Source organism: Lacerta agilis, chromosome 6 (genome assembly GCF_009819535.1).
Source record: "Lacerta agilis isolate rLacAgi1 chromosome 6, rLacAgi1.pri, whole genome shotgun sequence".
NCBI lineage: Eukaryota > Metazoa > Chordata > Lepidosauria > Squamata > Lacertidae > Lacerta > Lacerta agilis.
The window spans coordinates 9,684,999-9,710,113 of NC_046317.1; the positions used below are offsets into that span (position 1 = coordinate 9,684,999).

Sequence of the window (25,115 nt, forward strand, 5' to 3'; positions counted from 1 at the left end):
TTGCATTCAGGTTAGATTCTACTGCCAAATAAGTGGAATGTGTGGACAAAAAAGAAAAATAATAAATGCAACTTCATCCAGTATATAATTATTATGAAATGGTTTAGTATCATATTTGAGACAGTGCACCCACCCTCAGTTTGATATATTGTCTAGAGATTATAACAACTACATTTTGGAATAGTATTGCTAAGGATTAGGATATACCTTGCCCAGTTTGCCAAAGAAGTTGACAAATAGTTTCATATTTTAGTGTCTCTCGTCTTGTTCCCTTGCAGAAGTTCCTAAGCTGACGGTAGTCCAAAGTGAATTGCTAATTGCTCTTGGAGACACCACTGTAATGGAATGCAAAAGTACAGGAGTCCCACCTCCACGGGTTAAATGGTTTAAAGGTACTTCTCCCAAACTGATCTTGTTTGCTTAGCTTCTTTTAAAATAAGTATATCTGCAGGAGTGTCTCCACCCCCATCGTCCAGCCCGGACACTGAGGTCCGGCTCCGAGGCCTTCTGGTGGTTCCCTCACTGCGAGAAGTTAGGTTACAGGGAACCAGGCAGAGGGCCTTCTTGGTAGTGGCACCCGCCCTGTGGAATGCCCTCCCATCAGATGTCAAGGAAATAAACAACTATCTGACTTTTAGAAGACATCTGAAGGCAGCCCTGTTTAGGGAAGTTTTTAATGTTTGATGTTTTAGCGTGTTTTTAAAATTCTGTTGGGAGTCGCCCAGAGTGGCTGGAGAAACCCAGCCAGATTTGTGGGGTATAAATAATAAATTCTTCTTCTTCTTCTTCTTCTTCTTCTTCTTCTTCTTCTTCTTCTTCTTCTTCTTCTTCTTCTTCTTCTTCTTCTTCTTCTTCTTCTTCTTCTCCTCCTCCTCCTCCTCCTCTTCCTCCTCCTCCTCTTCTTCTTCTTCTTCTTCTTCTTCTTCTTCTTCTTCTTCTTCTTCTTCTTCTTCTTCTTCGAGTTAGGGTATTTCTGTACTTTCGCCAACCGTGTGATATTCCTGTATCCAGTTTCGATTGTGCAACTAATTTCCCCCATGAGATAAAACTGTAGCACTTGAGGACAGCTTGAAATGGATATCACAGACTTGCTAACATGGATAGGCCTTCTTACGGTGAATGAAGTGTGTCATGAATTGAGGGCAAGAAGCGAATCTAATGAAATTGCCACTTCAGCTGCTTATGGGGACGGACCCAAATTCGAAAGTTGTAAATATTGTAGTAAACGTTAGAGAACTGCTGTTTCATCAAATAGTAATTCAATGGTACACAACTCCTTGTTGTGTTCTATGTTCTCGCCATTGTATTCATCTGGATGCTTGTGGTGAAGCAGTGACATTTTGCTGTTTCAAAAAGAAATGAAAAAGCTGTTTTGACTTATAGAAACGAGTCTAGGTTTTTAACTTCCTGCTCTCTCTTTTTTCTTTTTTCTTTGCCTGGATCTAGGCGATTTAGAGTTGAGGGCATCCAACTTTCTTATTATTGACTTCCACCGGGGACTCCTGAAGATTCAGGAAACGCAGGACTTGGATGCTGGCGACTATATGTGTGTCGCAACCAATATTGCAGGAAGCGCATCTGGCAAAATAACCCTGGATGTTGGCTGTAAGCATAATGGCTTCAAAACAGACACACGCAAACTGTGCAAGATCATCTAAAATAAACTCATGCATATTGTTGATTAGTATCATTCACATTGTTTGGGGCCCAATGAGATATGTGTGCAAGTGGAAAGGGGTTTCCCAATCTTGGGTGGGTGGTGGCTTCTAGTTTCTAAGTTTATTAGTACAGTGGTGCCCCGCTAGACAAAAATAATTCGTCCTGCGAAAATTTTCGTCTAGCGGGTTTTTCGTCTAGCGAAGCGGCAATGGCAGCCGCGCTTTCGCTAGACCAAAAAAAAAAAAAAAAAAAATCGTCTTGCGAGGCAGCCCCATAGACTTTTTCGTCTTGCGGGGCTGCCTTCCGCTAGACGAATGCCTTCATCTAGCGAGTTTTTCGTCTAGCGAGGCATTCGTCTAGTGGGGCACCACTGTATGTCATACTATCATTTATACCATGAGTGTGGGACATTTTTGACTCCACAGGACAGATCCTAATCAGGACCAGCTTTGTGGTCCAAATTTGACAGGTGGTTGGGGCAATTCAGGTGCAATTTCACGCGGTACTTCAAGCATGCAAAAAGTACTTGAGTTAAAATGTTTGTCCTCTCTGCTGCTCTGTTGACCCTGCCAACCAACAGGGGGATTTGACCTGAGAGCTAGTCAGGACTACCCAACAAGTTCATGACCAAGCATGGTTTTGAACCAGGGTCTTTTGTGTCCAGTAAAAAGGTAAAGGTACCCCTGTTAGGTCCAGTCGTGGACAACTCTGGGGTTGCACGCTCATCTTGCTCCATAGGCTAAGGGAGCCGGCGTTTGTCCGCAGACAGCTTCCGGGTCATGTGGCCAGCATGATTAAGCTGCTTCTGTTGAACCAGAGCAGCGTACAGAAACGCCGTTTACCTTCCGGCCAGAGTGGTACCTATTTATCTACTTGCACTTTGAGGTGCTTTCGAACTGCTAGGTTGGCAGGAGCTGGGACCCAGCAATGGGAGCTCACCCCATCGCGGGGATCCGAACCACTGACCTTCCGATCGGCAAGCCCTAGGCTCAGTGGTTTAGACCACAGCGCCACCCACGTCCCTTCCTGTCCAGTAACATCTCATTAATAGGATCCTACTGAATGACCCAGCTGTTGCACGTTACGAGATAGAAAAGTGGAGAGCTTGGGTCACTCAGCTGTCATTTCGAAATAAATACCGAAGATTACTGTTACTGATTCTCTGATGTTTATTTCCCTGTATACCCCCCCTCACAGCTCCCCCAGTTTTCACACAAGAGCCCAGCGATGAATCTGTGGATATTGGCTCAAATGTGACGTTGGCTTGCTATGTTCATGGTTACCCGGAACCAAAGGTGAAGTGGCAACGACTGGACGGCGCCCCGCTTTTCTCAAGGCATCTTGCAGTTAGTTCCATCAGTCAACTCAGAACAGGCGGACTTTCTTTTAACAGTAGGTAGACGTATACCTGTATATACATACACCTGTGTACGTAAAAGGCAAAGAAAAAAATAATGCATAATACGTAATTCGTTATTTAATGTAGGGTACTTCCATATGGCGCTACCTCACAGCAGTTTATGGTGCGATATTGTCCTCATCAAGAATGCCATCTCATATTATTTTTCCATTTAATCTGGATTCACAATTTCTGTGGGAAATCCAATAAGTATCACAATAAAACTCAGAAACATTGGATCTGGATTAAATTCAGAAATGAATATGGGTTAGCGTATTCAACATGAAGTTGTTACGGTAAGTGCCACACTTTTTTTTTAATTTAAAGAAGGTGTAGGTACTGAATATCCTTGCGTACCTGCACAAAGAAGCACTGCCCAAGCAATGGGCAGTAGCCTTAGCTGTTTCGTGGCAACCTCCACCTCTCACTTTATGGAGTGTGGGGCTTTAACTACCGTATTTTCCCGTTTATAAGACGACCCCTATATTTGGGGACTCCAAATTAAGGAAATGGGAGATTGCCCAAAGTTGTTGAGCTTTTTTTGGGGTGGAATTGTCAACAATTGCTAATTGCTCACACGCCTGACCGCCGCTGCCAATTGCACACCTCACCAAAGTCATCAATCGTCCGCCTACTCGCCACAAGCAGCCGCCAATCACAAGCCCAATTGATGCAGTGGCAGCCAATCACCAGCAGGCCTTGCCGTAGCCACCAATCGCCACACACAATCTCCTGCTTGCGGCTGCCACCAATCGCCCGTCCCCCCTCTGCACTATCTGTGTATAAGACGAACCCCAATTTTTAACATGTACTCATACTAAAACAAACTCGTTTTATACATGGAAAAATGCGGTAGTTGCTGTTTGAAGGGACTGAGTAGAATTTGGGTGGATGGAATCCCCTCGTTTCCCCACTGGGACTAATTAGATTGACACTTGGAGCAGTGGCTGTCAGGGACTGGTCTGAGGAGGAATGGTGGAGACCGCCTCCCCCCTTCCTGCACTTCCCGGAGAAGAGGGAGACAGTATAGATTTAGAACAGTGGTTTGCAGAAGGTCATAGTTCAGAGGCTGTAGAGGGCAGAAGCTGGGAAATACTGGGAGGGGAGCAGGAGGAAGAAGAAGAAGAAGCACCAGGGGAGAGACATCTGACAGATTCACTCTCTTTGGAAAGCTTACCAGACCGCCCTCCCCCCCGGCCGGGACCAGGCGTGCATTGAGAGTAGTAGAACAGAAAGCTCAGAGGCAGAAAGCACAGATCAGCCGGCACAAGGCTGACGTAGAATAGGAGGGACTGAGGGGGTGGGACTTTACTTGGAGCAACGCCATTATCTAAGAGACACTGCATTCCTTAGTCTCTCTCTGTGAATAGTGAATCAACTACTTGGTAAGAGCTCGTCTTGTTTATCTGCTTCTTGGCATCCCACCGTGGGAGGGATAGGATTCCCTGAAACCTGACAGTGGCTGGGATTCATTGCTTATGGAGCATTGAGTCTGGGCAGGTGAGGAAGTGAGGGAGAAAAAACTATAGACATAATGAGGCATTATTGGGTTAAGGGAACCCTTCAGGGATCTGCCAGTGCTTTATGCATTGAGGGGGGGGACACTTGGGGGTGTCCTTTAGGCCTGACATGCACATATTGGGTGAACACTAGATAGTGGGGTCTCAATGCATGTGATGGCTCACCTAACAAGGAGGGGAGTTGCTTCCTCTCCCCCCTTTTCTGGAGACACACAGACTGCCCAGGGGACTGGAGGGATGGTTCCCTAACCAGAGTTAGAAAAAAATCCTCAGCTGTCTGTACTCTTGAATTTGGTTTAGGGGTAGGCAACCTATGGCCCGGTGGCCAGATGCGGCCCAATCGTCTTCTAAATCCGGCCCACGGACAGTCCAGGAATCAGTGTGTTTTTACATGAGTAGAATGTGTGCTTTGATTTAAAATTCATCTCTGGGTTATTTGTGGGGCCTGCCTGGTGTTTTTATATGAGTAGAATGTGTGCTTTTATTTGAAATGCATCTCTGGGTTATTTGTGGGGCCTGCCTGGTGTTTTTATATGAGTAGAATGTGTGCTTTTATTTGAAATGCATCTCTGGGTTATTTGTGGGGCATAGGAATTCGTTCACCCCCCCCCCCAATATATATATATATATAGAGAGAGAGAGAGAGAGAGAGTGAGTGAGTGAGTGCGGCCCACCACATGGTCTGAGGGACGGTGGACCGGCCCACCACATGGTCTGAGGGACGGTGGACCGGCCCACGGCTGAAAAAGGTTGCTGACCCTTTTTTTTCTTTTGACGAATTAGTCAAAGCATCTATGATTAAATGGGCACAAGATATTGGGAAAAATATTATGTTCGAACAATGGGAAAAATTATGGAAAGAAGATATGAATTTTACCAGATGTAATATATTGAAAGAAAATTACTTAAAAATGCAACACAGATGGTATTTAACACCGGAAAAAATAGCCAAAATGAATAAAAACTGCGGAGATATCTGCTGGCGATGCAACACTGGGAAAGGCACCATGATGCACATATGGTGGAATTGCTCGGATATAGCACAATTTTGGGATATGATATACAATGAGATGAAAAAAATGGTTAGGCACTCATTCAAAAAAACAGCAGAAGGTTTTCTACTGGGAATAGTCCCAAGAAGCCTAAAGGAAGAAAGTAAAACATTGTACCTATACGCAACAGTAGCCGCAAGGCTACTGATAGCGAAAAATTGGAAAAGCGGGGTAATTCCAACAAAAATGGAATGGCTTGCCAAACTTTTAGAATATTACAATATATCCAAAACAATGGAAGAAATTGGAAGGACCACAACAGAAAAGACAGAAAAAAACTGGAAAGCGTTCAAAGGGTACTTACAAAATTATGTTGAAAAGTCGGATCTCCTATTGTAATAAACAGGTTCCGTTATAAATATTAGATATTAAACAAGCTGAATAATAAAGGAGAATTGTAAAGAATTGTAAAGAAATAAGAGATGGGAATAACAGTGTGTTGAAAGAAAAAGGATAAGTGAAATGAACTGCAGCTGAGTTGACTGGAAGTCAAGCACAGGGTGAGGGGGGTGTTGAAAGGTGGTGGGGAAAACAGATGTAAGGATGCAAGGGAAGACTGGTCGAATTTTTTGTTTTTTTCCGTTTCTGTTCTTTATCTGTTGTTTTTGTTGTTGTTGTTTTTCTGTAAATGATTGAATGTTAGTTTACTTTGTCTGTAAAAATGAGTGAATGTAATAATGAGTGAATGTTAGTTTATTTTGTTTGTAATAAAAAAAGAAAAAGAAAAAAAAGGAAAAAAAAAAGGTTGCTGACCCCTATTTGGTTAATTTAGAGTTCCACCATCCTGTTAGATTTTGAATAAATATAACCTTTATCCCAAAGTTTGGTCTCATAAGTCTATATTGTGGATGTAGGGGCAATACAAACTTATGATACATTTGCACTTACTTAGGTTTGTATATGAATACATTGGGTTTTTCCTGGAAAGTTAAGTGCTAATTCTGTTTTTTTTTTTTTTTTTTTTTTTAAAAAACCTTTTATATAATTCTAGATTTGTGGGTCAGTGATGAGGGGACCTACATCTGTGAAGCTGAAAACCAATTTGGGAAGATTGTCTCACGGCCAGCTACACTTACTGTCACGGGACTTGGTAATTAACTGAAAATATGGGATTTGTTATGGTTGGTTTACCCGACTTCAATCCAACTCTCTTACTGTATCCAAAACAGAATAATATTTTTCTCCTGGGCCTTCTACATATAGGCTAGGTTCACATGCAACGCTAAGCTTTGGTTAACGTAAGTCGTGGTTTAAATACCAATCACCAATCATAGCTTGCAAGTGTGGTTTGTTTGTAGGTAACAAGCCATGGTTCAGCCCCACTGGGCTGTGTTCAGACTATCAAGTAAACAATGGTTTGGTAAACCATGGCTTAACATTACATGCAAACCAGGCCAATGTGGGTTGAACGATGTCTCTGAAACAGTGCACATGCTAGAATCCACATTTGTGTTAAATCCATACCAGATTTTACTTCTTAGTGATGAGTTATTGGGAAACCAAAGCAAAAATAGTGTCCTATCTAGATTTCTCTCCTGTCATCTCTCTAATGTTGAGGTACTTAACCAGAAAATTCCTACAAGTGTTTTTTTTTGTAAAACAAACAAACAAACCCCCACACACTTAGATTCAAGTATAGCTTAAATAAAGTATCAAGATTAAAAAATACTATATCAAAAAGGTTAGTCCAATTCATAAATTGAATAACGTAGTGCTAAGTAATTACTCAGTCTGTTTGCAGGAAAGGTTGGTACAGATGTAGTTGAGCAATCCTTTTTGTTCATAATCATTACACACACACACACACACACACACACACTGGTACCTTGTTTCCCAAACTTAATCCATTCCAGATGTCCGTTCCAAAACCAAGGCACGTTTTTTTTCCATAGAAAGTAATGCAAAACGGATTAATCTGTTCCAGACTTTTAAAAACAACCCCTAAAACAGCAATTTAACATGAATTTTAACAAAACCATTGATCCATAAAATGAAAGCAATAATCAATGCACTGTACTATAAAATAAATAAGACAGAATTGTAGATGATTAAAATTAAAATTATTATTTTTTCTTAACCTGCACTGTTGATAGTCATTGTTTGGATTTTTGCTTTTATCCATTTCCGTAGTCACACAATCAATCAATCAATCAATCAGTAGCTGAACTGGGTTCCAGTCCCAAAAACTAGTCACAAACACGAAGACACAAGTCAGAGTCCCATAAAACGAAGCGCAGGCCACAGTCACAAAAAACGCAATAAATAGCAGAAACCAAAGCACCCAATATCACCTCAGAACACTGCAATCGGGAACAGAAGGCTTCAATTATGATGGGGGAGGACGCAAATTAGCAGCACAACAGTGTAAACTGAAGGCGGGAAGCTTTAATTATGATGGGGGAACGCAAATTAGCAGCACAACAGTAAAAACGGAAGCTCAGGAGCATGTTCGGATTCCGAAGCAAAGTTCGCAGACCGGAACATTGACTTCCGGGTTTGCAGCGTTCGATTTCCAAGGTGTTCGGGAACTGAACTGTTCAAACACACACACACACACACACACACACACACACTGTGTCAGGGAACTGCCCTTGGCCCCTCGAGAGGTCTCGCTGATGTACAGAGAGCCCCGACACCTCCTCAGCAGCGATACATCTCCCAGCGGGCAAAGCGACTCCTCCTCTGGTGGGGAAGTGCAGGGAACCAGCAGTCCGGAGAGGCAGCAGCTTGAGGATGTTGCTGAGAGCCCCAGCGCCTCCCGCGACATTCGTTTAGAGGGGAGCACGCCACTTCCGTCATCCCAGTTATGCAGGGGGGTCAAAAGGAGACAGGGGAGGAGGCGCCTGGGGATGCAGAAATTCATTTGTTGGGGTCACAGCCGGAAACCGGCACTCCTGGATTCTGCAAGTGACTGAGACGGTCATGTTTTCTTCTCCTCTGCACTGTAAATAGTCTGTACCAATAAACTGTTTAAAAGACAGTTGGGACTCATGCTTGGTCACTCGTGAGCAACCGCCAGCAGATCTGACATATACATACATACATAATACATACATACAGTGGTACCTCTGGATAAGCACACCTCTGGTTGCGTATCCTTCAGGATGTCAACGCGGCAATCCCGGAAGTATTTTTCCGGGTTTCACTGCAGGCGCATGCACAGAAGCACTCTACGTGCTGCGCGCATGCGCAGAAGCGGTACCTCCAGTTGTGAATTCCTCAGGATCCAACCGGAGCTCTGGAATTGATCCTGCGTGCAACCGGAGGTATCACTCTGTGTGTGTGTGTGTGTGTGTGTGTGTGTGTGTGTGTAGTATTTATGCCCTGCCTACTAACTGAGGATTTTGAGGTGCCTTACAATATGGAATAAAAATGAAAAATATCACAACAACAACAATAGTAGTAATCATAAATTTTTATTTATACCCCGCCCTTCCCAGCCAAAAACCGGGCTCAGGGCGGCTAACACTAATTAAAATCACAGCAAAAACATAAAAACAATCAATTTAAAATACAGATTAAAATACAAATTCAAAATTCAAAATTAAAACTGCAGTCTCATTTTCAAATAGCCCACCAATAAAAGAATGAAGCATAAGTATCAGACAGAAACCAACCCAAAGGCCAGGCGGAACAGCTCCGTTTTGCAGGCCCTGTGGAAAGATGCCAAATCCCGCAGGGCCCTGGTCTCTTGTGATAGACTGTTCCACCAAGTTGGGGCCAATACTGAGAAAGCCCTGGCCCTAGTTGAGGCCAACCTAGCATCTTTGTTGCTCGGGACCTCCAAAAGATTATTATTTGAGGACCTTAAGGTCCTACACGGGACATACCAGGAGAGGCGGTCCCTTATCTTGGAATTCATTATTCCAATATATTACGAACATAATAATAAAAGTTTCAATTTTTGTGTGATCCAGAATAGTTCTTCTTAAAATTAACTAATTTTGAGATAAGTGCTATAGACCAGGATTCTTCTTAAAGCCCTGTTGGGATTCTTGCCCCGTCTGCAGCAGAGCATTCTTCTTGCATTTTCATGGGAATGTGCACAATTATTGTTTCTTTTTTAAATCTTTGGTACAGTTTCACCTCTAATTGGAATGAGCCCAGCGGCAGCTAATGTTATCGAAGGCCAGCAGCTTACTCTGTCATGTGTGCTGTTGGCTGGGAACCCTATCCCAGAGCGAAAGTGGATTAAAAATAGTATGGCGGTAAGATCTTATTTTATTATCCGTCTTTTGCTTACTGGAGCAGAGGGACTGTCTCAAAAGGCATAAAACTATAGCAATTGATATGACGTAGCAGATTGCGAACTACAGCAACTTGACTTCTGCAGCCAGCGAGGAAAGTCGCTGGAAGAGTTCAGATGATTTGCATCACGGTTTAACAGATGGTTAACAGCTTTGAAACAAACCAGGATATTAGGCCAAAGTCGTTCCAAGATCCATTTAACCATTCTTTCCCAGTTCAGAGGAAATGGAAAACTATAGTTCATGGAAGACTTCCCGGCTTGTTTGCTGACTCACACAAAGGGGAAAGTGTTACACGCCACTCAGGTCTAGGGTTACCAGCCCCTGGATTTGCAAATCTGTCCCTGGACGAATTCAGTCCCCGGAATGTCCCCCGATTTGCAAATCTGTCCCCGGGAAATGTGGCAGCAATTGCAATCGAATTGTAGCTGTGCAGGAAGCTCTAGTGAGATTAGAGCAGACTAGACCAAGAATTAGCAATACCTTTTGCTACACCAGAGGATGAAGAAGAAGAAGAAGAAGAAGAAGAGTTTGGATTTGATATCCCGCTTTTCACTACCCGAAGGAGTCTCAAAGCGGCTAACATTCTCCTTTCCCTTCCTCCCCAACCAACACTCTGTGAGGTGAGTGGGGCTGAGAGACTTCAGAGAAGTGTGACTAGCTCAAGGTCACCCAGCAGCTGCATGTGGAGGAGAGGAGACGCGAACCCGGTTCACCAGATAACGAGTCTACCGCTCTTAACCACTACACCACACTGGCTCTCTTTCCCAGTTCAGAGGAAATGGAAAACTATAGTTCATGGAAGACTTCCGGGCTTGTTTGCTGACTCACACAAAGGTCTAGGAGGAGTATGTTGAAAGGAAAAGACACCTAAAACGTCTAAACAGGGGCAGAGGAAGCCTCTTTGCTCCCTGGGGCAGCGGCGCAGAGGCACCCCCCTGGGGACGGGCTGTCACGACGCACGTCGGATGCACTGCACATGCCCGGAATTTCCAGGCCTGTGTAGTGCATCCCGGCTGGTGCTGCTGCTCCTGCGGTGAGCCGGCGAGCGAGCGGCGGCTTGTGGGGCTGCCCCACCCGTCCGTAAAGAAGCACGGATGGGGTGCCGGGCAGCGGGGGAGTGGCGGGAGGAACCCACAAGTGTCACCCCCTCCCCTGGAACCTGGGGCGCCCCGCCCCCATCGTCCCTCCCTTGCTACCCTACTGCGTCTAAAATAGGTTTGGGTACCCAACCGCAGTATGGCCAGGTTTGATGGAGTTGTTAAACTGCATCCACGTGCAACCAAAGGGTTGTGTAAACTATACTCTTGGCTTATGTTTGTGTATGTAACAGGCTGTTGGCGTCCCTTGGGAGTGAAATGCTGCAAAGAATCGCTATGTACAGGATTCCCGGCTACTGTTGTTCTCTTTGGCATGTGTCATGTTTCCCATGGCCATGTCTTGCCCTAGCAGCATAGCTCCTTCCCCCCTCCCCTCTGTGTTTCTCAAAATAGAGGTGTTAATCCCCTTGGAAGGCAGAATTTAACCTCCTCTAGTTACTAAGTAGGTGACAAATTCGGCACTCCAAGGGAAAAGCTCACAGAGGATTCAATTTAGGCAGAATTTGAAAACGCTGGAGAGAATAAAGTCTGCTGGGGACGACTTGGAAATTCCATTTCCCTCCCACTTTGAGGTCTTGCACTGTGAACTGAGATAGTCGCTATTGTCTACATTGCAGCAAATAAAAAATATGATGCATTTTTTTCCCAGACCACACTCAGGGACACCATTTATGGTTGCAAGGATATGTTTGAAAGTATGGGAGGAATGCTTGGTTGAAATCTCAGAGGACAGTCAAGTAGTGGAGTTTGCCTTTGCCTCTCCCCATCACTAGCAAATCAAAATAATGCAACAATTGCTGCCCGTGTCATGGAATTCGGGATGCTTTGGGACAATATTTTAATTTTATTCCCATTTATTAAACAAAATTTGGGATTTATCCTCAAGCTAAATCTAGAAGATGAATAAAATCTGGTCTGATTTCCCCTTCCCAGGTGGTCCAGAATCCCTATATCAGTGTTCGTAGTGATGGGAGTCTTCACCTTGAAAGGGTTCGGCCGCAGGATGCTGGAGATTACACCTGTATGGCAAGCAACGTGGCTGGGACAAACAACAAAACGACTGCTGTCAGCGTCTTTGGTGAGGAAAAATGTCCAGCGTTTCCCTAGGCTTTTTTTAGGGTGGTCTGGGCAGCACAGCATGTGAACAAAACTGGCATGCCTTTTTAAGGAATGAGTATAAGAACCATCACTACCACCACATGGCATCCAAAAAGTATTTTCCCCCCCAATGCACAAATGTTTTCAAGCAATGATGGTTTTTGCAGACTCGCTTGCTTTATGAACAAAACAGAGACGTAAGTGGGAGCTCTCCAAATGTTGTCTACGAGGCTAGATAATGGATAAAAACAAGCGGCATCCAGAGGGAGCTGGCATTTAGTAGAAATTAGACACTTGGAAAAAGAACTAGGTATCTCGTTTTTTAATACTATCAAGAGGGACGTGCCTGTTTGCAGAAGACAAGACAGAGGATTTGTTTTGTAAGAATCCATCTGTGTTTCAGCGGCTTCAACTTTGTGTGAGGCCGTGGCTGCTGTATTCCTCATGAGCTGAAACTTCTTTTCCATGCACAGTTAATGGAGAGAGGCATGCTTTAAGCTTTTATTCTGCTTTAGAAAAGAGACCTCGTGCAAGTTAGTGCAGTGGTGCTGTGGGTTAAACCACAGAGCCTAGGGCTTGCTGATCAGAAGGTCGGCGGTTCGAATCCCCACGACGGGGTGAGCTCCCGTTGCTTGGTCCTTGCTCCTGCCCACCTAGCAGTTTGAAAGCACATCAAAAGTGCAAGTAGATAAATAGGTACCACTCCGGCAGAAAGGTAAATGCTGTTTCTGTGTGCTGCTCTGGTTCGCCAGAAGCGGCTTTGTCATGCTGGCCACATGACCCGGAAGCTGTCTGTGGACAAACGCCAGCTCCCTCGGCCTATAAAGTGAGATGAGCGCTGCAACCTCAGAGTCGGACATGACTGGACCTAATGGTCAGGGGTCCCTTTACCTTTACCTTTACCTCGAGTTACAAACGCCTCAGGTTACGAACGCTTCAGGTTACCAACTCCGCTAACCTGGAAGAGTTACCTCGAGTTCAGAACTTTGCCCCAGGATGAGAACGGAAATCATGTGCTCAGCGACAGCAAGAGGCCCCATTAGCGAAAGCACGCCTCAGGTTAAGAACGTACCTCCGGAACGAATTAAGTTCGTAACTAGAGATACCACTGTATTCATTATTGCATTTTTCAAGCGAAGGTTATCTCTCCAGTAGCACTTTGAGGTTTTACCACATTGTGAAGAAGAATCGTTCGCGACTGGACTTAACTGTCAGGGTTCCTTTAACTTTACCTTTTAGCTTAGCTTATACTTTAAAGTGTGTTCACAGAACCATTTCATTATTTTTACCCATCGTACATTTTAACAAGCCCATGTTATAAAAGTACTCTGTTGATGGTAAATGTCTGCAAAAAATAAATTACACTTTAAAAAGTTTTGGAGAACCTAATTTAAAAGGATACCCATTCCCTCCCCAAGCCTAATTGTTCGGTGGGTGGGGGGGCTTCATGGGTCTCAGTCAGATATACTATCCCTCCCCAGCTGCAATCTCCGTACAGGAGATTTTTTAAAAGCTTAAAACCTGCAGCATGAGAGCTGGCAAATGAGGGGGGCATTGAGCGTTGGATTGAGAAGCTGCTGGCTCCATGCCATAATGTCTACCTCCTAAACTGTAACGTAGGAGGGGCTTAAGTATGTAATCACAAGACCTGTTCTCGATAGGTTGTAAGTTTTTATACGTGCAAAGGAAAACATGATGTTAAAAATGAGCAGTGAATTGCAAAATGCCTGTATTTGTATGTGTTTTCAGTTCTACCCATAATTCAGCACGGACAGCAGATATTCAGTACCATCGAAGGCATCCCAGTTACAATGCCCTGCAAATCCAGTGGAGTACCCAAGCCATCTATAGTCTGGTCCAAGGTAACTGCAAAGTCTTGAGTTGCTTATAGTGAAAAATCAGCTGAACATGTAGGAATGAATGAATGAATGAATGAATCAATCAATCAATCTCCACTCGGTAGAAATACAGATCTGGTGCAGGACATTCAATTTCTGGCTGCGCCTAAACTCAAATCCCCCCGGTCTAATATCCCTAGTGCAACAAGACTGTCACAAGAGTACCTCGTTGAAAATTGTCAACCAAAAACTTCACTCTTGTGGTTTATCCCCACAACAGCTAAGCAAACAGTCTTAATTTGCCAACGCCTAAATGATATCGAGCGTCAGAACAACTCTGCCGCAATAAGGAAATTTTGCCCATGGTATGACCATTTTCCATTCTTCCACTTTGACTCTCTGGCACCCTATTTTTATAACCTAGCAATTCCAAAATATAGACGCACCTTTACCCTCGCAAGACTGAATGTACTGCCCTCGGCTGCAACTTGAGGGACGATTCCAACAGATTCCACACGAGAAACACTTGCGTCCCTGCGGAGATGGCAGGAACAAATCAATGGCCCATGCCTTCCTCGCATGTACTCTTTACAAATACCCGAGGAATGAGATTATTACACCTCTTTTATTTACCATTCCGGGTTGCCCAACCACTGCCACCATGCCATTTCTCCTGGCAGATCAAGAAGAGCAGATGACTGCAAAGGTTGCAAGGTTTCTAGCTGGGGCAATCAGAATAAGGTCCACTATTTGACTGCTGATTCAGGACCCTAAACCATGTTTTATATAACTGACTTTTATTTTGTTCTGTGTATATTGCAATGCTTTTTGTTGCTATGACCGATGGCTGATGCAAAGAAAATTTCATTCATTCATTCAATATGCATATTACCAAAATCTCAAGAGCATTCATTGGTGGAAGGAAATGCCATCTTAAAAAATAAATAAATCCTAGAATAATAGCAAGCCAACATCAAGCCAGCCTAAGAAATAAGCAAGGTTCGCCTCCCCCCCCCCACCCTTACTCAGTCAAGTTGGCCCCATTAACTAGTCTACAAAAACTACCAAGTAACGCTTGGCAATCCTAATGGCTCCTGAGAGGGATTCAATAAATACATAGGTTTAGTTACTTAAAATATTTAAATCCTGCCTTCCAGTCTTAGTTCCCGAGGTGGCTTGCAACAAGTCCATAGAATAAATAAAAGCGACGTTAGCTTAAATAGTGGTGAAATAAATCAATAAATGCATCTCTGTAGACATGCATCAAAAGCTTAACTATAAATAAGAACATGTCTGCAAGGTAATGGAGTAAATCGTACTGTTTTGAATTGATGCCCACAGAGCATAAAGGAAAGCACTGAGATGAATGGATGAGGTTTGTGTTTGTGTGTTTCCAAGTCAAAGCTCCACAGCCAACAAAGCCCTATCTTTTGGAGAGATGGGTAGAATTTTGAGCAGGGCCTCCAATAAAGACCTTTGCAGTTGGGTGAGTTTATATGGGAATATGTGGTTCTTTAGGTACCTATCCAGACTCAGCTGCTTGAAGTAGAGCCTCTGTGGCCAGTCCATATGGAACGGATATTGATGATCCTACCCGTTCGTGAATGTCCCTTTGTAGGTTCCCCCACCCCATTATAAATATTTACATCCTAACTTCCCACAGCTGAGACAGCAAGCGATAATTAATGCAAAAAATCAATAAAACGGTTAAAGGAAAACAACTAAACAATGAAATTATATACACACACACACACACACCAATATCCAAGCAGAGAAGGCTAACTCAGCAAGGTTGTGGAACTAGATGGATCATTGTTCAGACAGCATGGCTATTCTTACATAGGGCTGGTTTTCATTCTGTATTTGTCACAGTCGGCGCGATTTCCATTTTGCTGCAATTCATTCTCCACCGAGTACTACGTCGTTTGCTTCGCTTTCTGCGTCATTTCACACAATTGACGTCGTTTTCACAAGTCAGGAAGTTGATGTAATTGTTGCCGTACTGTCCATTTCAGTGTAAAGGCAGCGTCAAAACAAACATTTAATTTTTATTTATAATAATTTTTTATTTTTCAATTAAATCAAATTAGAGCCAATTAAACATCTACACACAAACTACATAAATCTATGCTCTGCCGAGCTACGACTCCCCTCCCTCTCGTCAGCAGGTTTTCTAGTCCATTCTCTGCTGCAAGAATACTTCTTGCCCAAAAGTGGAAATTACAGGAATTACCAACGATTGATGAGTGGCAGACGAAGATGGTGGAATATGCTGAACTTGCAAAACTGACCGGCAGGGTCAGAAACCAGGACGACTCAAGGTTTCAAAGAGATTGGAGTAAATTTGTGGATTATTTAAGATTGAATCGAGGAAGTTTGAAAACACTAGTAGGATTGGAATAAACCTTTGACATAGCTCAATAGATGGAAGTGGTAAAAACTGTGCGATCAAAACAAACATTTAAAAGGTCTTCTTCTGTGAAGAATTCTCAGATATTCTTACATTGTTCCATCTGGTTAAGTTCATCCCATTGGCTTTTCCCTGTCTTCCCCAGAAAGGAGAGGTGATTTCTCCCAGCAATCTGAAATTCTCTGCGGGGTCTGATGGGAGTCTGTATGTAGTTTCTCCAGGAGGCGAGGAGACTGGGGAATATATCTGCACTGCAACAAATGCGGCGGGCTATGCAACGCGCAAAGTTCAACTGACTGTCTATGGTAAGTAGACACTAAAGCCTGCGTATTCAGATCATGTTTACTTCAATTCAGTTGAGAATTCGGCTTTTTGGCCTTAAAAAGAAAGAGTGGAAAATCCAGGAAAGCAACATGAGAGCGCAAGGCAAATGTGGCCTGGATATTTTTGAGTGCTGTTTAGTTGAACTGGTTCATCAAAGTTACAGGTGGGTAGCCATGTTGGTCTACCATAGTCAAAACAAAATAAAAAATTCTTTCCAATAGCACCTTAGAGACCAACTAAGTTTGTTCTTGGTATGAGCTTTCGTGTGCATGCACACTTCTTCAGATACACTTAAACAGAAGTCACCAGATCCTTAAATACAGTGAGGGAGTGGGGAGGGGTATTACTCACAACGGTGGTGGGAATGGGTATCAGCTGATGGGTGTGGAAAACCTGTTGATGACTCATAACGGCTGCAATTAGTCTTGCAGGGAAAGGCTAAAGATAGCTTTGTCATGTACAATGAGATAAGAATCCAATGTCTTTGTTCAGACCAGGTTTCTCCATGGTTTTAAGTTTGGTGATTAGTTGCAATTCAGCCACTTCTCTTTCCAGTCTATTTCTGAAATTTCTTTGTATTCATCAAAATTCATCAAAATTCAGGGTATGATCTGTATGCTGAAATAGACTTACCGGTATGTGGGTAGAGCAGCAGTAACTATGGCTGCATCCATAACACATACTTAAAGCACATTTTAAACACACAGATGAGTAGGCTACTTCCACCTACCTGGGCAGTTACCTTTCCACAAGGGCTGACATTGATGCCAAAATCCAGCATCGCCTGAGCTCTGCGAGCGCAGGCTTTCTCCCAATTGAAGTACAGAGTGTTTGAGGAATGGAACATTCGCAGGGAAACCAAAATGCTTGTTTACAAAGCTATTGTACTACCAACCTTACTGTATGCTTGTGAAACGTGGACCACTCATAAACGCCATCTCCAACTCCTTGAAAGATTCCATCAACGGTGTCTCTGAAAAATTTTACACATCACTTGGGAAGACAGGTGAACTAATGCCAGCGTGCTGGAAGAAGCAAAGATCCCTAGTGTCAAAGCAATGATTCTTCAACACCGGCTTAGTTGAACTGGTCATGTTGTGCGGATGCCCAATTATCGTCTTCCAAAGCAGCTATTCTATTCCGAACATAAAATTGGAAAGCGTAATGCTGGTGGTCAACAAGAGAGGTTTAAAGACTCTCTCAAGGCAAATCTTTAAAAAAATGTAGTATAAACACCGACAGCTGGGAAACACTGGCTTGCGAGAGCTCCAATTGGAGAACAGCCTTTACCAAAGGTGTCATGGGCTTTGAAGACGCTCAAACTCAGGACGAAAGGGAGAAACGTGCTCAGAGGAAGGCATGCTTGGCAAACCCTCACCGTGATCAACTCCCGCCTGGAATCCTACGTCCTCACTGTGGAAGGACGTGTAGATCCAGAATTGGCCTCCACAATCACTTACCGACTCACTGTTAAAACCGTGTTTATGGAAGACATTCTGACTTGACTATGAGTGATTGCCAAAGAAAGGAGAGAAAGAAAGAAAGAAAGAAAGAAAGAAAGAAAGACTTCCACCCCACTATGCTGTTCACTATTGCATTTATCAAGAAGAAGAAGAAGAAGAGTTTGGATTTGATATCCAGCTTTTTCACTACCCGAAGGAGTCTCAAAGCGGCTAACATTCTCCTTTCCCTTCCTCCCCCACAACAAACACTCTGTGAGGTGAGTGGGGCTGAGAGACTTCAGAGAAGTGTGACTAGCCCAAGGTCACCCAGCAGCTGCATGTGGAGGAGCGGGGGCGCGAACCCGGTTCCCCAGATTACGAGTCTACCGCTCTTAACCACTACACCACACTGGCTCTCAGTATCACCTGAATATTCAGTATATGCTCAGTATCACCTGAATATTCATTTCCTGTAAGCTAGCCCACATGGGGAGCTTGAGAAGTCCAGAGGATAGACTGTTGGATGACCTGAATTGAAATCCAGCCTTGGGTTCGGATTCAGCGGGGTGTGGGATAATGATTATCCCTTTGACTCTATCCTCCAGTTCCAGTGTTTTGACTACAAGCATTGTTGGCAGTTGTGAATGGAGCATGCAGCAGATCCAGAATGCAGCACACATTAAGCTGAAGTGAAAGGTTTTTGGATATAATATGCTTTGTTACCTGGATACTTTTGTGTGTGCAATAACCACAACAGTGATAGTAAAACAGAACAAAATATAACAACAGATGCCAAATAAAACAAAATAGGAGTAAAGGAGGATATCTAGGGCGAAACATATAGGAACAGAATGCGTAGATATGCTTTGATTTTATGAATGTTCTATTGCAGTGAAACCAAGGGTGTCCAGACCTGGAGACCAGCAAGGATTTTCGCGGGACAATCCAATCGAGATTTCAGTGACTGCAGGGGAAGAAGTCACACTTCCCTGTGAGGTGAAAAGTTTGCCACCACCTATAATAACCTGGGCTAAAGAAATGCAACTTATATCTCCATACTCTCCAAGGTAACAGTTCTATTTGTTTTTCATCTGTAGGACAAATTCAAAATAAAAACATTCAGGGCTTGCTAGATACTCTCATGTGTTTATAAAGATCTACAGAGTTATATTTAAGGCGTCCGAAAGTAGTGTTTCACCCTACTTTTTTATTTCTTTTCCCTGGGAACGGGAGTTCTGCAGTGCAATGTGCCTTTTTTCTCGTTTTTGATTAATTCCCCTTTTATAGGGAATACAAGGAAATGTAGTTCTGTAGGGGAGGAAGCAGGTAATCTTTTCTCAGCAATCTGTAGTAGGGTTCTTTGAGAGGAGGCCATGCTGTTAAATTATACAAAACTCATAAATAAGTTTGTGGCACAGATAAGCTCTGCCTGAGGTTCACCATTGCAAATTTGCCTCGTTGATTGCTCGCGTATTTGCATGGCTGCCTGCTTTTTCATTCAGTGAAACGCAGAAATGTACAAAAATAATCTTTCTGGTGTCGTCTTTTAATACACTTTCCTGGACCGTGCCAGGAATGCTAGCTTTATCTCAATTCTCTTTGGTACAAAATTTTGATTCCAGTTTCTCTAGTCTATTAGCTGAAATCCTTAAGTTGACACGGGAGGGTTTGCATCAGAATCAAGAAATTCTTCCAAATCCCACTGTGCTTTTTGTGGTTTTCCACGCCGAGTACAATGCAGCATTGTGAATATTTATTGCAAAATACACTTAGTTCAAATTAGACAATCTAATAGGATTTTACAATGCAGTTACCACACATTCTGGCTGCTCTTATTAAGTTTTAGTAATGCTATGTACCCTATTCTAATATGTGGTTACAAAAACAAAACAAGTTTCAAACTTTCTGAAATGCTTCATTTTTTCAGGCCAGGGGTAGCTTTACAGAACATTGTTTGACATAAGAATAGCAACAAGAAACCCCAACTCATCCATTTTGTTGTTGTTGTTCAGTCGTTCAGTCGTGTCCGACTCTTCGTGACCCCATGGACCAGAGCACACCAGGCACGCCTATCTTTCACTGCCTCTCGCAGTTTGGCCAAACTCATGTTAGTAGCTCCGAGAACACTGCCCAACCATCTCATCCTCTGTCGTCCCCTTCTCCTTGTGCCCTCCATCTTTCCCAACATCAGGGTCTTTTCTAGGGAGTCTTCTCTTCTCATGAGGTGGCCAAAGTACTGGAGCCTCAACTTCAGGATCTGTCCTTCTAGTGAGCACTCAGGGCTGATTTCTTTGAGAATGGATAGGTTGGATCTTCTTGCAGTCCATGGGACTCTCAAGAGTCTCCTCCAACACCATAATTCAAAAGCATCAATTCTTCGGCGATCAGCCTTCTTTATGGTCCAGCTCTCACTTCCGTACATTACTACTGGGAAAACCATAGCTTTAACTATACGGACCTTTGTCGGCAAGGTGATGTCTTTGCTTTTTAAGATGCTGTCTAGGTTTGTCATTGCTTTTCTCCCAAGAAGCAGGCGTCTTCTAATTTCGTGACTGCTGTCACCATCTGCAGTGATCAGATCCATACTAGCCTTGAAACGTTTCTCAGCTGAAAAGACTTATGAAATTAATCCAGCATCCCCCAATAATTGAAGCATGGAAGCTGCATTGCAAGAACTCAGTGCTGAGTCTCAAACTCATATTCGGCCGCAGTAAGACAACATATTGTAGACATATCAGTGCCTTAGCTTTGACTGTCAGATTCCCGATACGGGCCTGATTCCAATAGCTTTGCTGCTTAGCCGTGTGCTGCTCTTGTGCATTGGATCGGGGCCATCATGTATAGACAAGCGATGTCTGCGACGACCACAGTAGTTTGCAAAATAAATTGCAACGTTATAGTCTCTCCATTTTAAGAGATCCACACCTTTTGGTTTTGAACCCAGAGTTAAAACAAGTGTTCAAAGCAGTCAAGCTCTGAAGTGGCTACTTTTGGCATTGGTTCCTCTTTCTCTCTTTGTTTGAAAGTCCCAACATGTTAGCATTTGGAGAAGGCTACACCTTCATTTTTATTTATTTTCCATTTAATATTATCCATTCACATAATCATTCTCCACTTTACCACTTTGGCTCTTTAGACTTCCTTCAAAAGTAACCTTTGTAATCATTTGCATTTTGTAGGTTTTCCAGTTCTACTTAACACTCATTACAAAATAGCTCAAAAATTAAATACAAATAGAAAGTTTCTCATTACAAGTCTTCGGACAACCCTGCCAGTGATGTTTTCTTTAGCTCATTATATTTTTCTTTAGCTCATTATATACCATTTCCCAGAAAGCCTTCACCTCTTTACAAGTCTACCACATGTGGTAGAAGACACCTTCCCTCTCTTTTCATTTCCAGCACTCGTTAGTTCTTGTCTTGTACATTTTAGCCAATTTAGCTGGTGTTAAGAGAAGGCTGCACCTTCAAGCCCTCTGTGCCTTTGCTGGTGCAGTTTGATTTCGAACCACAAAGGCGAACACTTAGCTTCACGTCAGATGATTCTCAGGTGGTGGGTGGGGGGCCTCGCTGGCCTGCAGGGGCTGGGAGTGGTCAGGATCCGGCCCCCGGGGCAGATCCAGTTTCCCATTCCTGGCCGCGAACTTTCTTCGTGAAATGCTATTACAGTGGTACCTCGGGTTATCAAATCCAAACTCTTCTTCTTCTTCTTTGGGTTACAGACGCTTCAGGTTACAGACTCCGCTAACCCAGAAATAGTACCTCGGGTTAAGAACTTTACCTCAGGATGAGAACAGAAATTGCGTGGTGGCAGCAGGAAGCCCCATTAGCTAAAGTGGTACCTCAGGTTAAGAACGGTTTCAGGTTAAGAACGGACCTCCAGAACGAATTAAGTTCTTAACCAGAGGTACCACTATATTGGGATTTATTTATTTTTTAATGGGGCTGCCTTGATGTACAGTTGGAAGTAGGTGTTGTGCAGCAACAGATACCATGCGCAGTTGCTGATTGCGTAGCCTCGTTCTTGGTCTTGCATCGGGTTCTGCTCCTGCCTCCCAGCTTTTTCTTGTTTCCAAATCTCATTCCTGTCATGGCTTTGTCTATCTGCTTGTTTTGCTTGGCTTCACTTTCTCCCTGCCCCTCATTTTCTGTTCTTCACCTGACTGGGATTATATGGCTCAGACATAGCGTCAGAATATACACTTGGGAACGAAATGTAGCTCTGTTTGAGCCTCACTTTGTTTTGGCATGGATTCCTATTCCTTTTTCTTTTTAAAAATAAATATTATCAATACTAGGTTGTGACAGTGTGGGATGAAAGCCATTATACACTGAGCAGCTTTGCTTCTCGTGCAAGAAGAAAAAAAAAGAAGAAAATAAATAAATGAAAAATAGGAAAAACAAACAACAATAGCAACATGGAAATGATATATGAAGAGGGGAGAGAGACAGTATAACTCAGGGGTCGGCAAACTTACCTCGCCTTGGGCCAGTTCCTCCGCCGTCAATTGCGCAGCGGGCTGGAGGGCAGGGGAACGTGCGCCCATACGCGCGCGCGCACTCGCTTTTCCGAGCGCACTTCTGGCGCAGCGCAGCGCCCACCGGAAATAGCTTGTGCACATGCGCAAGCATCATTTCCGGCGGACTTCTGGCACAGCACTGGAAATACCTTGTGTGCATGCGCACGGGCCTCCGCAGTCCCGGAAGCATGCCAGAAATGACGCTTGTGCATGCGCACAAGCTATTTCCACCACCGCGCCAGAGGTGTGCCAGAAATGATGCTTGTGCATGCGCACAAGCTATTTCTGGCGCCGCACCAACCCGGAGATGGGCAGCTGCGCCGTGCTGTGCCGGTAAGAGCGGGCGTTGAAGGTCGTCGAGGGCCAGTTAATTGGCTTGCACGGGCCATATCCGGCCCGCAGGCCTTAGTTTGGCGACCCCTGGTATAACCAAAACTCTATAATACCATGAATAAATTAATGGGGGGAAATATAATCATTTACTTTGTCATTCCAGAAATGGAAAAACAAGACCCACCTCTGAATCAATTTGTTTCCTTGATTATTAAGTATTGTGTTTTTCCTCATATGTATGCTTTGGTTTGCCATGTTTTTCTTAATCAGTTATGGTAGGAAGATTTCTGTTTTTTCCTGCAGTACACTGCTTTGCTGTTAGTAGCAGTATAGTAATTTGTTGTAAATCAGCATTAATGAAGCGTAAGCATGGAGACTATTACTAACATAGAGAATCCCTCCTTTTCAAAGAATGCATTGAATATATGGTCTGCCACTTCTTCTGACCAGGGATGGGGGAGAAATTTGGTTCCGTTTACATTTTAACGTGAGCCTGTGTAGTTTTTGTTTCTCAAAACAACACGTGAGGCAAAATACAGCTATTGTTAGAAATTTGCTTTTCTCCAAAGATTTTATAGGTCTTGTGCATGATTGTTGTGTGCGGCCCCATTGATCCTCAGCAGCAGTATCAAGCTACTCTTGGAAAGGTTATGCAATTCCCTTCAGCTGCCCACAAACAGGAGTGGGGAACATTGGGGTTTTTTTTGGTCTGAGGGGCCCTGTGCCCAGCCATTTTGGTACATCTCCTTCAGTGGCTAGCCCCCAAAGAGACCTGTTTCTGGACCGGGAAAGTTTTACTTCTAACGGAGGTCCCTCAATTCCTGTTTTCAGTGAACATGCCATGTGATGATATATGGGGTGGGGGACACTTCTTCACGATATAAAAACCACTAACTTCTCCAAAGATTGGATGGCATGGCATATTTAAAAGGGGAATTTTTTTTGGTTGTTCTCAGTCTCTTACATCATTCGCGAGATATGTAGAAGGAAGACAGATCGCAAGCACAGTTAGGTGAAAACCGGGCCAATCTGAGCAAAAAAATAATACTGAACAGATGCCGTTTAGTGTGTGGTATTCATTACTAATGTCTCAGCAATGTGCATTCCCCCCTCATGGTAAATATTTATATAGTCATATCTGTTTCCTATTTTTTCCAGACACACCTTCCTCCCTTCAGGGTCAATGAAGATCACTGAGACACGGGTTTCAGACAGTGGCATGTATCTCTGTGTAGCCACAAACATTGCCGGGAATGCGACTCAGTCAGTGAAGCTCAATGTACATGGTAAGCTGTTTAGAGTGCAGTAAGAGTCCTTTCTGAGTCAGTTGGGGGTGGGGATCTAGACGTACATTCAGTTGCTGCCACCCGAATCTTCCCATATATTTTAAGAGGGATGCCTGGGTCTTGACACTAGGGCTTCTTGGGCAGGCACAGTCCGTTGGAATGTCTCCTTCCACAAATCCTGTCTTAATGAAAGAAAAGTGCAGTACAGCAGGCATCCTTAACAGCTTTTCCAGACCCCAAAGAAACCCACAAAAGCACAGACTCTCCAACGTTCCTCGGGTGAAAATAGGGGCATTTCTCACTCCTCTCCAACTGACCATCCTCAGCTCCCTTTTTTTGTTCTCCTGCCCACAGGGCATTCCCACCAACAGGACACCAGCAGACAAGGCCTCCACTATCCTGAGAAAACCTCTTAATCCCGTTTTTTAAAAACTATTATTCTTTGGTAGATTTACAAAAAAAATAAAAACACACACCCATAAATAAATAAATGGGAGAAAGTGGCAAGATTAGACACGCACGCAAAAAAGCATTTTTAAAAAAAATAAATGAAGGCTCCTTGTGTTTTGCTCGGCTCTCCCATTCTTCCCGCCCAGGGCGGCTCTCTGCTCTTTGCAGTTCAGAGCTAGCGCATCACAAGGGACTGGGCCTTGTCAGCTGCAGCCTCTCCTCCTCCTCTATATTGAAGGGGAAGAGAGGGGAGATGGTTCTGTTTGGGAAGCTGGAATGCCTGCGGTGATGGAACGATGCTAAAAACACAACATTGAATTCCGCCCTAAATAAACTCAACATATGCCTCTCTATGTGCTTTAGCAATTGGAATTTGCTTCATAATCAGTATGGTTAAGAGCAGGGATGGGGAACCTAAGAAGAGTTTGGATTTGATAT

At 43.7% G+C, this 25,115-nt stretch overlaps 1 protein-coding gene across 1 annotated transcript in view; it reads left to right on the forward strand.

Moving 5' to 3' along the window:
• HMCN1 (hemicentin 1) overlaps nt 1-25,115 on the forward strand; it is a 286,626-nt gene that overhangs the window by 99,661 nt on the left and 161,850 nt on the right. The window contains exons 14-23 of the mRNA XM_033151379.1: nt 279-392; nt 1,447-1,605; nt 2,857-3,051; nt 6,622-6,720; nt 9,711-9,838; nt 11,911-12,055; nt 13,825-13,937; nt 16,469-16,628; nt 18,982-19,156; nt 24,100-24,227. Of these exons, the coding sequence (XP_033007270.1) occupies nt 279-392; nt 1,447-1,605; nt 2,857-3,051; nt 6,622-6,720; nt 9,711-9,838; nt 11,911-12,055; nt 13,825-13,937; nt 16,469-16,628; nt 18,982-19,156; nt 24,100-24,227 (1,416 nt within the window). The remainder of the gene's footprint in view (nt 1-278; nt 393-1,446; nt 1,606-2,856; nt 3,052-6,621; nt 6,721-9,710; nt 9,839-11,910; nt 12,056-13,824; nt 13,938-16,468; nt 16,629-18,981; nt 19,157-24,099; nt 24,228-25,115) is intronic.